Source organism: Alnus glutinosa, chromosome 8 (genome assembly GCF_958979055.1).
Source record: "Alnus glutinosa chromosome 8, dhAlnGlut1.1, whole genome shotgun sequence".
Classification (NCBI taxonomy): domain Eukaryota; kingdom Viridiplantae; phylum Streptophyta; class Magnoliopsida; order Fagales; family Betulaceae; genus Alnus; species Alnus glutinosa.
This window is the reverse complement of record NC_084893.1, coordinates 3,238,385-3,255,252: the sequence shown is the minus strand read 5'-3', so window position 1 is coordinate 3,255,252 and position 16,868 is coordinate 3,238,385. Positions and strand designations below refer to the sequence as shown.

The following is a 16,868-nucleotide window of genomic DNA, read 5'->3' as shown; positions in this document are numbered from 1 at the left end:
GGCAGGTTAGTGAATGATAAAGCGGCTAAAGCTTATGTTTTTGTTTTTTTTTGAACGAAAGTTTTGAATTTTTCATTAATCAAATATCACGAGCATAAAACTCTTACATCACAAAGCATAAAGATCTGCAAAATCATACTACATACTATGAAGTTACACAGTCATAGATACAAACAAGATTGTTTCATAGATTATCTGTTAAGAACCTCTCATTGTATATTTTTCAAGATCTCAATAGTTGCCAGAGATTTTGAAGGAGAATGCTGTTTCTTTTTCAACTCTTAACTCTCTATTCCTTGAAAATCCATTCCTAAGACGCAAGAGCAACCCGTGACTGCTGGACCTCCTCTTGCCCTGATGCCGGTTTCCAGCATTGTGAGTGCCTTCGGCACATGAAGGCATGTTCAGGCGATATTAAAGTATATCTGGATTTTTAAACAATTTTAAAATATTATTTTACTAAAATAAAGCTGAAGGATGTAGGTCTTGAATAGTGATTAGTTAAACTAGATAAAATGAATTTTGGTTAGCCATTTTGAATAAATCATTGGGAGTGCTCTTAAATGGGTTCCATCGAAAATGTAATTCAAAAACAGTAACAAAAAAACATAAAAAAATATACATCTGCACCCTTTTGACAAATGATATATGCAAACGTAAACTGTGTTTATTTGACACTTTGCGGCTGTATCCTGAACACTGGTCGGTGCTTGGTGTTCAACTCCTTTCTTCTCTGATCCAAAAGCAAGAACGGAACCACATGCTGCAAAGAGCATATCAAACCCTGGCGACTGGCGAACATCCTTGCATAACTTATTACCTTTCAATCTTTTTATTCTTTCATCCATGGAACATGATAATTTTTGTTTTGATGAATAACACGAGTGGCAGCTGCTTTTTCTCTTCTCTTTTTTCGAGAATTCCCATTCAGACTACAAAAAAGTTAAAAAAAATAAAAATAAAGAGAGTAATATTAGGCATTTAAAAAGAGGAGGAAGCTGGAGTAAAGGAAGTAGAATGGAACTACAGTGGTAATGATCGTAATGCTCATGCACAAGAAAAAGGAGACACATGCATGTTATGTACTTACCCACCAGCGCATGGAACAGCAACAAAAACATATATTCATGTGAGAAAATACGTAGATCTTTATGACAGAACTCCTTCCTCAGTCACCCCTCCCCCCCACCCTGCCCTCACAACCCCAAAAAACACAAGTAGTAAACAAAAGAAGGAAAAAAGACCAGCTTGTCAAGCAAATCCCTGATAGCCTGAAATTACACAGTAAAATCACAAGAAGAAATGTATTGAAATAAAATTGTGCCGTATATACGAGCATAAACGTATTTTAAATCTATATGGATTTGGAATGAAGATATGGAAATCAGGAAGTTCTGGAAAAGTCCAAGTGGAATAAGATAATAATTGTAGAATCAACAATATTTCTTGTTGACACAATCTGTTTCTCTTTGCATACACTATTTACTAGAACAATCATAATTAGCTGATATTGGAATGAGACTGCCAAAACTGTTATAGAATTGCAGTTGAATGTTTTATTAGGATTGCAGTATCATGTAGATGAAGAATCATAAAAAAAATATTATAAATACCAAACAAGGTAGATTGAGGAAGAGTAGAGTCAAGTAATCTTATGCACGCACCAACTTACATATCTTTACGTGAAGATAAGAGTCAAGGGATGTAATTACAATGGATTTTGAGGACTTGCAGACGTACAGAGTTTGACAGGTTTTATTGGCCTGAGTGGTTCTCCGAGATGCCCTCTTTTGCTGGACTATAATTGGACATATTTTCTTTACCCTGTATTTATATTTAGTGTCCAATCCGTTGGATATCAGAGCAGATCACCATCAGATATGCATAGTTTACAGTGAAACTTCATACCATTCTTGGTGAGATATAGACCAGTTATTCTGCAAGGAAGTGCTAGACATCAGCAAATTTATGTTCATTGAGAGAATACCTCTACTTTGGATTGAGAAATTTGGATTTCACAAAAGAATATATATTATGGTATTCTTTGGATAGAGAAATTTGGATTTCACAGAAGAATATATATTATTGTGGTATTCTTACTTTGCAGTCTTCAATTTTTTTTGGTAAGTAATTGGTCCCCTGGGGAGGGGGAACTTTACAGTCTTCATGAATTTTGAAATTATAATAAAATATAGATGTCTGTAGCGTCTAAACTGAAAAGATTAAAAACAAAGGAAGAAAGGAGAACATAAGAGGTCAAACCCCATCTACCACCGTGAAGTTGCAATCTGAAAATGCCAAACAAAGAGAAAATTGAAAAACAATATGGAGGACCATTAAGGTATGTCTAACCAGTATGCACCATTGGGCAGAGCACTGTCTTCTCATTTATTAAAGTCCATCCTTTTTGGTTTGCTTACTCTTCAGAATCTATGAACTCTCCTTGTTCTACAAATTGTAAAGGGTAATTCCATGAGAACCTCACATAGACAAAAAACCAAAAGATCTAAATCACATGTCATGGAAACTCAATATTCATGGCATAATTGCGTTTCACACAAAGCTCCAACCAGGTTCCTTCTTCACCCCAGTTCCCTTCATCTGGCTTCTAATCTTCAGGACTTCTTCCCATAGGCCTATATCTGCACAGATGTTTGACAAGGAAACATAAGCTCCAGAATCACATGGCTCCAATTCCATAACCTTTTTGGCTGCTAGGTTTCCAAGCTCAATATCTCCATGTACTTTGCAAGCAGCCAGCAGGGTTCCCCACAGCAAAGCATCAGGTTTCATAGGCATATTATTAATGAAACTTTCAGCCTCTTTCAGTCTCCCTGACCGGCCAAGAAGATCGACAATACAGGCATAATGGCGATAACCAGGCTCAATTCCATAATCTTTGGCCATTGAATTAAAATGGATATAGGCTTCTTCAACCAATCCATTATGGCTGCAAGCGGACAAAACTCCAACAAAAGTCACCGAATCTGGTTTAATTCCTTCTTCCCTCATAAGCTCATAAAAACGTAAAGCCTCAATACCTTTCCCATGTTGAGCATAGCTGACAATCATAGCTGTCCAACCTATCAAATCAGGCTTCTCTATCTGATCAAATGCTTTATGACAGTCTTTTATGCTTCCACATTTTGAGTACATTGTAACCAGTGAACTTCCAACAGAAACATCTGATTCCAGACCCATCTTTGTAATGCAGGCATGCAGTTGAGTCCCAATGCTTAATCTATTCAAAAGTGCAATGGCCCCAACCACGGATGAGACTGTGAAAGAGTCAATGGACAAATCAGCCATCAGCATATCACGGAACAGTATAAGGGCATTTTCAATGTACCCATTTTGGGCATACCCAGAAACCAAAGAGGAGCACGCAATCTGATCCTTTTGAGGGAGCATGTCAAACACTCTGCTTGCTGATTCTAGGGTGCCACATTTTGAGTACATAGTCACAAGTGCACCACCAACAACTACATCTTTCTCAACACCAAAACGAAGAGCATAACCATGAATTTCTTTTCCTTTCTGTAAAGAACGAAGAACAGAACATGCAGTAAGTGTTGCAGTTAAGGTCATCTGATCAGGTATAATTTCTTCAAACAGCATTTCCCTAAATAACTGAATGGCTCGATCTGAACAGCCATGTTCTGTACAACCGGCAATCATTGAGGCCCATGAAACATTGTCTTTGTCAAGGGTTTTCTCAAAAACTTTATAGGATTCCTCTAAAGTACCACACTTCGAGTACATGGTGAAGAGCGAACTACCAACAGAAACATCAAAGACTAACCCAGTCTTAAGAGTGTAGCAGTGGATCTGTCTCCCTAAATTTAAACAGCCTATAATGCTCAAAAGACTAGATGTACAAAACTTATCTGGTCTCACATTTTCTTCTAACATCCTCAGAAAAATTTCAATGGCCCCTTCGGGGTTCTGATTCTGAGCAAAAGCAGATATCAATGCAACCGATGCACCCAGATTCTTTACATTTCCAACCTCTCTAAAGACCAATTCACATAGATCAAGAGCTCCTATTTTTGAATACATATTGATCAAAGCAGCCCCCACCGCTGCATCGAAATAGAACCCAGTTTTTAATATCCAGGAATGGATTTGGATTGCTTCTTCAAGCATGGCTGGTTTAGCACATGCAGTAAGTACACTGGTAACAGTGTAATTATTTATTTCCTCCCCCACTTCTCTCATATCTTTGAAGAAATTGAGGGCAGAAACAGAATCATTCTTCTGCACAAAACCAGAGATAACCGTAGTCCAAGAAACTACATTACGGATTGGCATCTGCAAGAACTCCCTAACAGCTTCTTCCATATCTCCACACTTGGCATACAAGTCAATGATAGCAGTTCCCACAAAGACATCTCCCGCACCACATTTAATCATCCACCCTTGAACTTTTTTTCCAATATTGAGTTCTTCAAGTGCAGCACAAGCAGTTAAAATGCTTGAAAATGTAAAACTATTTGGCATAAAAGATCCACAACTCATTTGGCCAAAAAGATCCAAAGCAACCCAGTACTCTTTATTTCTAACAGCTCCAGAGATAATAGCATTCCAACAGACCACATTCTCACATGAAACATCATGAAACACCCTCAAGGCATCCTCAAAGCTGCAATTTTTTGCTAACAAATCTATCATTCCAGACTGAACATAACCATTTGAAAAGAACCCGTTTTTCATCGCAACTGAATAAACCTGCTTACCAAATATTGGAGCCTGCATAGCAGTACAAGCTGAAAGAACACTCCCATAGGTTATCTCATTGGGCTCAAAACCCAAAGAATGCATCCTACAGAAAATCTTCCACGAATCCTCCAATAAAGCGTTCTGATTGTAACCTGAAATAATGATATTCCAAGAAAAAATATTCGGTTGACCTATTGTATCAAACAGCTTGAGTGCATAAACCATGGCAGCAGATCTACAATACCAATCAAGTAAAGAATTAGCGACAAAGATTTTAGATTGCAGTGCAGCTGATTTGAGCAAGTGGGCATGTATAACTTTGGTATTTCCGACTGTGCAGTGCCTAGATTTTCTATGCTCACTGAAGAACTGAAACGGGTCGAAAGGAGTGACATTCTGTTCACGTTCGACGAGAAAAACTGATGGGTTTTTGATAACGGCAAGCGAAGATTTGAATTTGCAAGTGAAAAGTGGGGATTTTTTACGGAAGCTCTGATTGATGAGAGAATTCATTCAGATTCATCTATATATATATGTGTGTGTGTGTAGAGAGAGAGAGAAGTAGATAGGTTTTGAAGAGCGCGGGAAGCCGTGTTGGATTTGAGGTACAGATGTCCGGAACCTGCTTATTAGCTATATTAATAATTTTTCTTAGTTAGTAAAACAAGAAGTCAAGATGGCCGAGTTGGTCTAAGGCGCCAGTTTCAGGTACTGGTCCGAAAGGGCATGGGTTCGAATCCCATTCTTGACACAACTATTTTGACAATTAACTTTTACTTTTTTTTTTTTCCTTTTTTTTCCTTTTTTTTTTTTTTTTTTTTTTTTTTTTTTTTTTTTACTTTTTTGGTATGCTATATATTATCTCACTATATATGTTGTTATTGTAAGTTAACTACTAATTTATGTTTTTGGCGGATCGATAATGCTACGTCCGCATAATAAGAATGTGGCGGGGTAATAATTTAATATAAAGCATTACTCAATGTAAAAATTGTATAGTGTTTCAAAATTCAGAAGCAATGCTATTTAACCTTGTTTTTATTTATTTATTTATTATTTATTTTTTATAGCATGTATTAATTTAATAGTTAATTTTTATTATCATATCATCAAATTATATGACAGCAATATATATACTAATATACGAAATAACATTACTCTTTCAAATTCAAACAACCCAGATCCCTCCCATGTTAAATGAGTCATTCAACTTTCACAAGAATACCATGTTAGACTTTCAATGAATACTTGTGCAAAAGGATATAGATATGATCGATTGGCATAAGCATTTTTGGGAAAACAAGATTCATTATTTTGTAAAAAAGATATGCTTTAAAAATAATGCAAATTAACATTTCTCTTTTGGTAAATGGAAATGGGTAGTGGTGGAGCTAGGAATCTGTCTTAATATGGGCAGAATTAACACAATAAAATATAATAGTAAATAACTTTTTTGTTCTTTTTATATACTATATTTTTATTATTTATGGTGTCTAATTTTGGTTTTGGGTTGAATTTTTTTAATTCAATATCAGCCCAAATTTAAGAATAATTTTCATTTTTTAGGGATGCTACTAGGGCGGGACTAAGCTTTTTTTTTTTTTTTTTTTTTTTTTTTTTTTTTTTTCTTTATAAGCAAATACAAAAGAACGAATATTTTGATTTAATTTATAAAGGTTCGTAACCTTCTAGAGGTGTAATAGAATTTGAATTAAAAAATTACATTTTTCTTTATTTTTTAAACATTTAGGGGGCAGCCGCCCCCTTTATCTCCGCCACCGGGAATGGGACATTAAAAAAGTTGCATGACTTCCTGCGGTAGTTGAATAGTGGATGGCTGATGTAACGGATGACGAATATTTGTTTTATTTTTCTATTCTTTTTTCTTTTTCTGCAAGAAAGTTGGCAAGAACGTACCTTGAGGAAGGGGTCAGGCAAGTATGTATATGATATATAAATATATTCTTGTCAACTTTCTTGCAGAAAAAGAAAAAAGAATGAGTAATGCTAAAAATAAAACAAATATTCGTCATCCTATATATATATATATATATATATATATAGTAGGCCTGCAATTCCTTGGGATCTAATGGTGCGTTTGGGTATCGAATATTTCGAATATGAATAATATTCTGAATCTGATCACGGATTTCAAGGTAATGAAAATGTGTTTGGATGTTGAATATAATTTTAGATTCTTTTGAATATGTGTTTGGGTGTTGAATTTGAAAGATTGGAAAAAAGTGTTTTATAATAGTATAAAGTAATTGGAAATGATTGGATTGTATGAAAAGTTGTGTATAATGATTGGTATGGTAAAAAAAAAAAAAAAAAAATATATGATGGGTTTTAAAAAAGTGTTTTATAATAGTATAAAATGATTGGAAATGATTGGATTGTATGAAAAATTGTGTATAATGATTGGTATGGTAAAGAATAATAATAAAAAATATATGATGGGTTTATTCAAACTATTCAAACTTTATTCAAGTGACCCATGGGTTTTATTCAACTTAGATCCGGGTATGGGTTTTTGAATAAAAACCCGATTCGAATATTGAACAATGCTACGAACCAAACGCACCATAAATCAGAGAGAGAGATGGCCGAGGAAAACAAAGTGACGCTGCACGGATTTTGGGCTAGTCCTTACTCTAAGAGGGTGGAACTGGCCCTCAAAGTTAAAGGCATACCCTACGAGTACGTGGAAGAAGATCTGAAGAACAAAAGCCCCCTGCTGCTCCACTACAATCCGGTTCACAAGAAGGTTCCTGTCCTGGTTCACAATGGAAAACCCATTGCTGAGTCACTTGTCATCCTCGAATATATTGATGAAACCTGGAAGAATATTGGTCCTCCACTTCTGCCCCAAGATCCCTATAAGAGATCCCAAGTTCGCTTCTGGGCTACCTTTCTTCAGCAACAGGTCACTACTTTCATACCTCTTCATTTTGCATATATTTGATTGCTTCATTCATGCCGTTACTGCATCTCTCGCCCAAATTAAGTCAATTAATTAGCTTTGCGATTGATCATTCTTTGATTTATTGTATCGACCTCAATTGTATTTTGATGGTCTTCACTATTAATGTATTGATTAATGATTAATTTACCTGTTCTTATCGATTTAAGCTTTTGAAACAAGGGATGATTTATTTTAATCGTTTTATGTTTTTGTTCTGTGGAGTTTTCTGGGACTGGAGAGGGACGTCCCTCTCCAGTCCTTCTTTGTCTTCTGCTTCTTTTTAGTTTCAATGTAATTTTTAAAAGGAATGATTGAGCTGTACGTTAGGCTAATATATACATGCAGGAACTAATGCTTGTTATAACCCTCTGGCCTCTGCCATTCAGTGTTTTGAAGCCATGATCTTGGTAATCAAATCCGATGGAGAAGCACAAGAGAAAGCCATCAAGGAAGTGTCTGAGAAATTCAAGTTGCTTGAAGAGGGAATAAAGAGCATTTTTCCAGAGGGCATTCCACCCATTCACCAGGAGAATGTGGGGCTCCTGGACATAGTAATTTTATCCATATTTGGCTCCTATAAGGTCCAGGAACAAGTCGTTGGCCTGACGTTCATAGACCCAGAGAAGACTCCACTGGTATTTTCTTGGCTGAAAGCTCTACTTGAGCTGCCTGCGCTGAAAGAGGCACTCCCCCCTCATGAAAAGCTGTTGGGGCTTCTCAAATATATAAGACAGAATGCGCTCAACTCTACTGCAGTTTGACCTTCTATTAACAATTATGTGTATTAATTAATAATTGGGTAGGTTGTTAATTGGGTTTTCTTGGCTATTATATATGAGAAATGCTAGAATTTCTTCTAGTATTTTTCTGGTGTTCATTTGGAAGAACATAAATGTAATAAAAAAATGACATCATGTCTTTTTAGATGGCATGAATGCAATTTTTTATTACATTTATATCCTTCTAGATGGACACCAAAAAAATATTAGGAGTTCTGGCATTCCTCATTATCTATTAATCTTCCAAATATCTCGCTGTAATAAGGCCTATATAGGCATTACTTGTGCTTAATAAATTTTGCTTCGCTATCAATTACATTAATTTGCTAGTAGATTTACATCCTTAATTTCCTATGATTGTTAGGTTATTTGTTTTTGTAAATTCAAGTATCAAAACATGAGGTTTTTGGGTTGTATTTTGCAGTAATTCATGAGTTAGGCTCCCCACACCTCTCAAAATAACATAGAGTTGAATAATTAACTTCTCCTATATTTAATTTATTAGAAATCCTTCAATCCGGACCATCTGTAAAACACCATTTTTACAGCCTTCAATAAGAATTTGACACATTATTTAAAAAACACTAAATACACTAGAACCTAAAACACCGGATTATCACTTTACTTATTTCCTTCTAACCCTAGTGAAGCAACCCGCAAACCCCCGCACCTCTCCAAGCCGAACGCCGCCATTGGAATCCACAGAGTCACCGCCGGAATACTCCCAGTTTCAAGTAGATGAGAACAGAGAGAGAGAGAGAGAGAGAGGTCCGTGATGATTGATGGCTGCTTGCACCATCCTATGGTAGTTCTGACCACCGTTCGACGGAGGAGAGAGTGACACCGGCTGTGAGTGAGATTGAAAGTGTATAAAGCAGAAAACTCAAGCAAAGTAAGGATTTCCCCTTTGATTGTTCCGATTGGGTTTTTTATGAGTTTTGTTGATTGGGTTTTCCTTGTGTTGTTGATTGTTGTTGTTGAGATGGTGGTAGCCAACTAAACGGCTATGTGGATTTTAAATTTATAAGTTTTACCACTTTGCAATAGTACGAATCAATTGTACTATAGTAAGGGTTATCGAACCACAGAGATTGGGGGTTGTTTTGCGTAATGGGATATTCAAGGAGTGTATTTAACTTCACTTAAGAGTAAAAATAAAATCAAAAGTTGTAGAATTGAAGCTACAACAAGTAAAGTAAAGAAAAACGAAAATTGAAAACAAACTTAAAGGAAACTTAGGGTATTAATCTCATCTAATCCTCAACCAATGAAATGTTTAAAGTTTATATGGATCTTCCTAACATGCATGATATGAGCGCGTAAAGGGCGTCAACCATTACGACGACCTCGACATGAAAATACTTTAGTTAAGATGTAATCATAAAGCACCTAGTTTTACATTAAACAACTCCACGTAAAGATTTAAACTACAATTGAAAAACGTTTATTCTACCAAAAGTGTGGAGTGATTAATGCTCCCTAGCTTACTACTCTATAACACATCCTAATAAGCATACACAATATATGAAAACCCTAATTAGGCCACAATGATAAGGTATCTTAGTTTCACACCGATCTATTTCACGTAAAAGTTACACTACAATTGAAAAACATTTTAGACTACCAAAGGTGTGAAATGACCGGTGTTCCCTAGCATACCCTATAAGGTGATTCTAATAGGTAAACACACATCATGTCAAATAGAACCATTGCAAAAGACATCGTTCTTATTTCCAAGAACGTTGGTTTTCTAAGAAAACTCATAGACAAGTTTAACTTTTTTTCATGAATAATTTGATTGAAATATTGACAACAAAACCTTTTAGCATGAGTTTTGATATCCTCTAGCCCTTAACAATCATCAAACATCTCAAGAAAATCCTAAGAACCTCAAGAACACTTCATGGTTTTTGGATAGTATTTTGATCAAACCCTAAGAACTAATTTAGCTAGACATAATTGAATCTAATCTAAGCATGAAATCTATGAAAAACAGTAAAGAAACAAGAAGAAAATGAACTAAAACAGTAGATTAAAACTTCTAAAATTCGGATTACAAGAAAAGAAAGGAAAAGAAAAACAATCTACACTAAGAACATGAAATTTAACAAAGAACACAAATGAATTAAGCTCTCTGGATTTTGGTCCAGAGAGTAGCATCAAAGTAAACTAGAAATACAAGAAATAAAGTTGATACACCTGAGAAAATCCGAAACCCCCAAAAGATGCATGTCTAAACCTAAATCCCTAATCTCATATATATAGAGAATTGGATTTACAAAAGACCATCAAGAGTTAATTCTAGCCGCACAAACAGAGCTAGTCGACGTCCACTTCTGTCCACAAAATCCAACTTATGATTTGAATTACATAAAGAATTCAAAAGATCTGAAAATATCTGATTTTCTGGAAGACGGAGAAATTGATCGATCGATTATAAAGTCGATCGATCGCATTTCGCTCGATTGCAGTCGGGCTTGTCCTGGTTCGATCGATCGAGTTTAGCTCGATCGACTTTTCTTCGACTGATGAACTTCGATCGATCGATTGATTATAAAGTCGATCGATCGAATTGCCTTGGTCAATTCTTCAACTAACAGGAACAATCTCGAACTCTGGAAATGACTAAAATACCCTTGATGTATTTTCAGGTCTAATTCAAATATTTTGAATTAGATTTCAACTAAGACTTGAAAATAAGACAACACACAAAATTACAACAAAAAGTTATATATACAATACGAACTAGGTATAACAAATGTAAATTAAGGGGTCTTGAATCGAATAATTCAAGACTTATCAAATGGGGTTCGTTGTTGATTGTTGCTGTTGATATGGGGTTTATCGTTGATTGTAGGGTGGCTGATTTGGGGGAGTTTGATGTTTCACCTGTTACTTAGAGATGATCGAATGGGGTGAGAAATCTTAGATTGGTTTTCTTGTTTGGTTGGATTATTCTTCTATGAGGTTCACAACAATGAAAATGGGTTTCACCATTGTTGTCTGCAAGTTGAGAGAGAGAGAGAGATATAGAGAATAATCGGACTTGCAACAAGCAACAAGGGGTAGTGGCCCTTGCCCAAATCTGGCCAAACTAGTTGTGGTCGGGGGTCAAGGAAAAAAAAGAAAGAGCCGATTGTGGCGAGGGTGGAGTCGGTTGTTGCAGTCGCCGGTGGTTGAGAACGGGCCGTGGGTGTTCATATCCGGCTAAACCATTAAGGAAAAAGATGAAAATGTCCCAATTCGTTGATGGATTGGCTGCTTTCATCCTTATTCTATCTAGTGTTTTCAGTTGATGCAACAAAGTTTGATTGAAGGCTATAAAATGAGGTTTTACCGATGGTCCGGATAGATGGGACTCGCTTAATTTATTAATTAACTCACCTACTTATATAGATGATTACATGGAAGTAGTAGAAATGAAATGAAATACATGAATACAAGATAGCTAATGGAATAGAGCTACTAAAGTCTTAATGAGATAATACATATATTTTTAGTGCAAGACTCCTTGATTCATACATTTCACCATTATTCGCATCTGCCAGTACATTGAAAACAACTAGTAAGTATTCTTTCTACCTTTGCTATCACATTTTTCCACATGGATTTCAACTTTATTTGCATCTGCCGCATTAAAAAACGCTGATACGAAACTTCTGTGTATGTGTATCAACCTTGATCTGGTCATATTGCATGCAAGTTTATATTAATAATAATGAAAAAAAAAAAGGATAAAGAGATTAATAAATTTAATAACAAGGCTTGATAAAGTAGAGAGAGAGAGAGAGAGAGAGAAAGAGAAGGGTTGGGGATTTTAATTACCACATCCAATTATGGTCATGGCTATTTATATCCAAGGCACTTTCTGATACATAGTTTATAGAGAATCTTGAAAAGGTGAACATAAAGTCGTCCTAATTTTTTTGCAATCATCCAAACATTTTCTTTGTTCTTTTGTTATTTCTAAACGAAGAATTGTTATTTCCTTGGGAGTATTTTTTCTCCGTGAATGAATGATCCTTCGAGGTTTAGCATCCATCTCACATGGAGAGAGGGAGATAATTGGCCAGGAATGCGGAAAAGGAGTGAGAGAGGGGGGATGATTGTGAGAGACATAGGAAAAAGAAGGGTTGTCTGCTTTCACCAAAACTTGAACAAGGATCACCAACACCACAACCATCATTATCATCACAACAAGTCCTTTCATAATCTTTTTAGTCATAACACCTTTCTCTCTTTTGGGTTCTTCTTCTTGTTTGGAAGTCTCGTATTAAACCACAATTTATAACATGTGAAACCTTAATCATGCAACTGCCATTAGAAAATTGATATATAGAGATATTCTAGTTTACAATTTAAGGTAATTTTTGAGACCTTTGAAAAGAGGTTATGTGGGGCGATGGAGAAATTTCACCTTATGTATTCTTTTTTTAGTGTCGTTTAGTTTTGGTTATAGTCATGCAACTTATATTTCAAGTGGTTTATGACCACCAATAGGTGAAAATTAAGTTTAATTTCTCCCTAGCATTTTTGCTGTTTTAATTTCTTGGAGTAGACATAGGAAGTGCATATGGTGTCCTTTCAAAAAGAATAATGTAAAAGAGTATATCAAGGTAACGTGAGTTGCAAACCATCCCTTGGAAATATGAAAGGGGACGATATAACGGTTAAAGTCATATCTCCTAGTTAGGGTTATATACAAGTTTTTACAACTATTTGGTACTTTATTGTTAGTGCTGTTTAGGAAAAAAAAAAAATTAAGGAAAAAGTAAACATACCTCCCTCAAATTACCATCTCATTATCAATGTCTCTCCAAACTACTAATTGTGTCATTCCAAGTGGTTAGGCCATTGCAATTACGCAATTCCTAAAACCAGACTAAAGCCTTCCATTCCATGTGAAAGCCAAAGATAGTAAACCTATGTTGATCCAAAATAACGTAGTAATCAAAGAACTGAGAGGCACGATAACACCAACCTTCATGATCGTCCTTGTCAAACCGAGGGAAATTAAGGCGCAAAGGCCTAGTTTGGAATGCCTTTGTAGAAGCATTAGTTAGAAAGGTGTGATCCGCATTTCCACTGGATTCACCATTGCCGTCCCCATTCTCCGAATCTTTGAACTTGAACAGTGCACGAATTTGACGGAATTGATCTTTTTGCTGTTGGAACATATCCTCCTACGTCCGCAACATCTCGACCTGATTCTTTCGTAAAGTACTTTCCTGAACTCTAGCAACCTCTAGCTATAGTGATGAAAAACCATCTTGTAATTTTCGAACTTCGTCCGATGCTGATCGAGTCTTTGTCATTGTAACCGAACAAAGTCAGTGGATCTTAGGGCTCTGATACCCCTTGTAACAGTCCACTTAATTTGTTACTGAATTCTAAGAGATAATTGAGAGTCAAAAGAGAGAAATGAGAATTGAAAGAGAAAACCGAATGGAAGAACAAGGATTTTACTGAGAAAATGACAATTTGAGGAGCCAACCACCCTCCAGATCCAATTTGATCGATTTACAATCAACTAAATACCCTTTCTCAAGCCTTTCTCCCCTTTTATACAAGATTCTCTAGAGTTCTTGCCTAACAGAAATTAAATTCTACTAACAGAATTACAAATGAAATGACAGCGTGTTTTAACTACTTATAACCCAAAACACAAAATTTTATTACGCTCGAGCGACACACAACCACGCTCGAGCTCATGACACCCATCCACGCTCGAGCTCACGAGCTTTAGTGTTAAGCTCGTTACAGAAATCATGCATCCAAAATTTGCGAATAAAATATTTCTTTGCTTAATTTGAGATTACAAACTGTAAAATACCAGTTTTGCGACTCTTTGTCCAAAAATTAACTAGGATTACAGTCTATATAATATACATATAGAGCTTGTTTAAGATTATGTTGATAAATAATGCTTTTATCTATATAAAAAAAAAAGCATGAAAGAATTTTTTTAAAAAAGCCTCATTTTTAATCTTTGATCCCCCAAAATACAGTTTTGGGCTTTTTTTTTTTTTTTTTTTAAAAAAAAAAAGTACTTTTCAAGTTTTTTTACCAAATGGACCCATATTTACTTTGCACAACTTTTATGTACTAAAAGTAATTTTTAAGTTCCTTAACATAATCCTAAACAGACTCTTAATATTAGGGATTTGTGCTTAATTAAAGCAAAGCAAGAAAAGCTTCTTCTAAAGACATGTGAGTCCTACATGTGGGTCTTACAGATCCAATAGTTAATTTAGAAAAAAAGATGTACAATAATCATTTCTCTTCGACATGAGGCGTTTGCGTAGTGATATTAAGAAGATTCATTTATGTTCAAGGAATATAAGCTAATTAACAGATAAAGAATTTCACTTAATGTCACTCAAATTCAGGGTTCAAAATTTTTGAATGCCAATCTAAATAAGTCGGATTTCATAGTGATCTAGACATCCAGTTCCACATGTTGAAGCAGATGATTGGACAACATGAAAAATTTGGTCTAAGGTGGATTAGATCATTGAGATTCATGTATCAAATTCCTTATTAAATTTGGCTTTAATTTCTATTTTGTGGGGGATATTTTGCAATGAAAAGTACTTGTTTTTATATATGATTGATATTTTTTTGCGGTACGTAAATGCTTGTTTTTGTTTCACATAATTGATCTTGTTAGCACTTTATTATTTCTGGTCAAAATAAAATAAAGTTAGAAATTAAAATTAAAATGATAAAGTAGAGAGAGAGAGAGAGAGAGAGAGAGAGAAGGCTTGGGGATTTTAATTACCACATCCTTTTTTTTTTTTTTTTTTTTTTTTTTTTTTTTTTTAACGAAAGATCTGAGTAGTTCATTGATCAAAGATCATAAGAATAAAGCTCTTACATCACAAAGCATAAAGCTGTGCAAAATTATAGCCACATGTTATAAGGTTACATAGTCATAGATACAAACAAAATTCTTACAATAAAGTGTTATCTATGACTTTCATCTTCCGCTAACCCATGTACAAAAATAGTTAAAGAGCAGATCTGCTCCGAGTAGACTAGATCTAAGATAAGGGTAGCCAAATATCCTGAAAATTTATTAAAATCAGCCGTGAGAGATAACCCCTCATACCGAACTGTCTAGACTATGAGAGATAACCCATCACACCTGACTAACCTTCATCCCATAGATCACCTATGAGAGCAGATTTAAGAGAAGAAAACTCTTATTCAAAGCAAAAATACAACCAACAAACAACAACAGCGACCGGGGAGGATATGAACGACACAACACGAAGGTAGATGGACGAATGCATAGCGGAGATGCCAAAATTGCTGATCTGGTCAGAGAACACCTACAAACAAAAGAAAAAAATCAGAATGGGAGGGGGAGGGTAAGAGTGTGGAGTAGAAAGGGAAAGGGAGAGGAAGAGGGAGCAGATCTGATATGGTCAAGGCTATGTATATCCAAGGCACTTTCTGATACACAGTTTATAGAGAATCTTGATAAGGCTAACATAAAGTCGTCCTACTTTTATTATTTTTGCGCAATAATCCAAACATTTTCTTTCTTCTTTTGTTATTTCTGAACCAGGAATTTTTGTTTCCTTGTGAGTATTTTTTCTTCGTGAATGATTGATCTTTTGAGGTTTAGCATCCATCTCATATGGAGAGAGGGAGATAATTGGCAGGGAATGTGGAGAAGGAGTGAGAAAGGGGGGATGATTTGGAGAGACATAGGAAAATGAAGAGTTGTCTGCTTTCACCCAAACTTGAACAAGGATCGCCAACACCACCACCACCACCACCATCATCATCATCACAACAAGTCATTTCATAAATTTTTTAGTCATAACACCTTTCTCTTTTGGGTTCTTCTTGTTGTTTGGAAGTCTCGTACTAAACCACAATTTATAGCATGTGAAACCTTAATCATGCAGCCGCCATTAGAAAATTGATATAAAGAGATATTCTAGTTTGCAATTTAAGGTAATTTTTGAGACCTTTGAAAAGAGGTTATGTGGGGTGATAGAGAAATTTCACTTTATGTATTTTTTTTTAATGTCTTTTAGTTTTGGTTAAAGTCATGCCACTTATATTTCAAGTGGTTTATGACCACTGATAGGTGACAAAGTAATTAAGTTTAATTTCTTCCTAGCCTTTTTGCTATTTTAATTTCTTGGAGTAGACATAGGAAGTGCATACAGTGTCCTTTCAAAAAGAATAGTGTAAAAGAGTATATCAAGGCAACGTGAGTTGCAAACCATCCTTTGGAAATATGAAAGGGGATGATATAACGGTTAAAGTCATATCTCCTGGTTAGGGTTATAAGTTTTTACAACTATTTAGTACTTTATTGTTAGTGTTGTTTAGGAAAAAAAAATTGATAGAAATTTCTTACAAATCGGTTTGTAGGAAATTTCATA

At 35.3% G+C, this 16,868-nt stretch overlaps 2 protein-coding genes, 1 long non-coding RNA gene and 1 other non-coding gene across 4 annotated transcripts; 2 read left to right on the top strand and 2 right to left on the bottom strand.

Annotated features, from left to right (window-relative positions):
* Positions 1–333: 333 nt before the first annotated feature.
* LOC133874706 (pentatricopeptide repeat-containing protein At1g74600, chloroplastic) lies at positions 334–5,309 on the bottom strand. Its single transcript, XM_062312585.1, has 4 exons — positions 2,353–5,309; positions 1,713–1,937; positions 1,091–1,190; positions 334–932 (listed from the first exon to the last, which is right to left on the bottom strand). The coding sequence occupies exon 1, from the start codon at positions 5,230–5,232 to the stop codon at positions 2,554–2,556; it is 2,679 nt and encodes an 892-aa protein (XP_062168569.1). The 5' UTR covers positions 5,233–5,309; the 3' UTR covers positions 334–932; positions 1,091–1,190; positions 1,713–1,937; positions 2,353–2,553.
* An 80-nt stretch (positions 5,310–5,389) lies between these two features.
* TRNAL-CAG (transfer RNA leucine (anticodon CAG)) lies at positions 5,390–5,470 on the top strand. Its single transcript has one exon. It is a non-coding gene; the product is annotated as a tRNA-Leu (tRNA).
* Positions 5,471–7,286: 1,816 nt separating this feature from the next.
* On the top strand, positions 7,287–8,776 carry LOC133876416 (glutathione S-transferase U9). The gene is made up of 2 exons (XM_062314697.1): positions 7,287–7,645; positions 8,071–8,776. The coding sequence occupies exons 1-2, from the start codon at positions 7,322–7,324 to the stop codon at positions 8,443–8,445; spliced, it is 699 nt and encodes a 232-aa protein (XP_062170681.1). The 5' UTR covers positions 7,287–7,321; the 3' UTR covers positions 8,446–8,776.
* Positions 8,777–15,377: 6,601 nt separating this feature from the next.
* On the bottom strand, positions 15,378–16,354 carry LOC133876007 (uncharacterized). Its single transcript, XR_009901517.1, has 2 exons — positions 15,975–16,354; positions 15,378–15,797 (listed from the first exon to the last, which is right to left on the bottom strand). It is a non-coding gene; the product is annotated as an uncharacterized LOC133876007 (long non-coding RNA).
* Between the last annotated feature and the right edge of the window lie 514 nt (positions 16,355–16,868).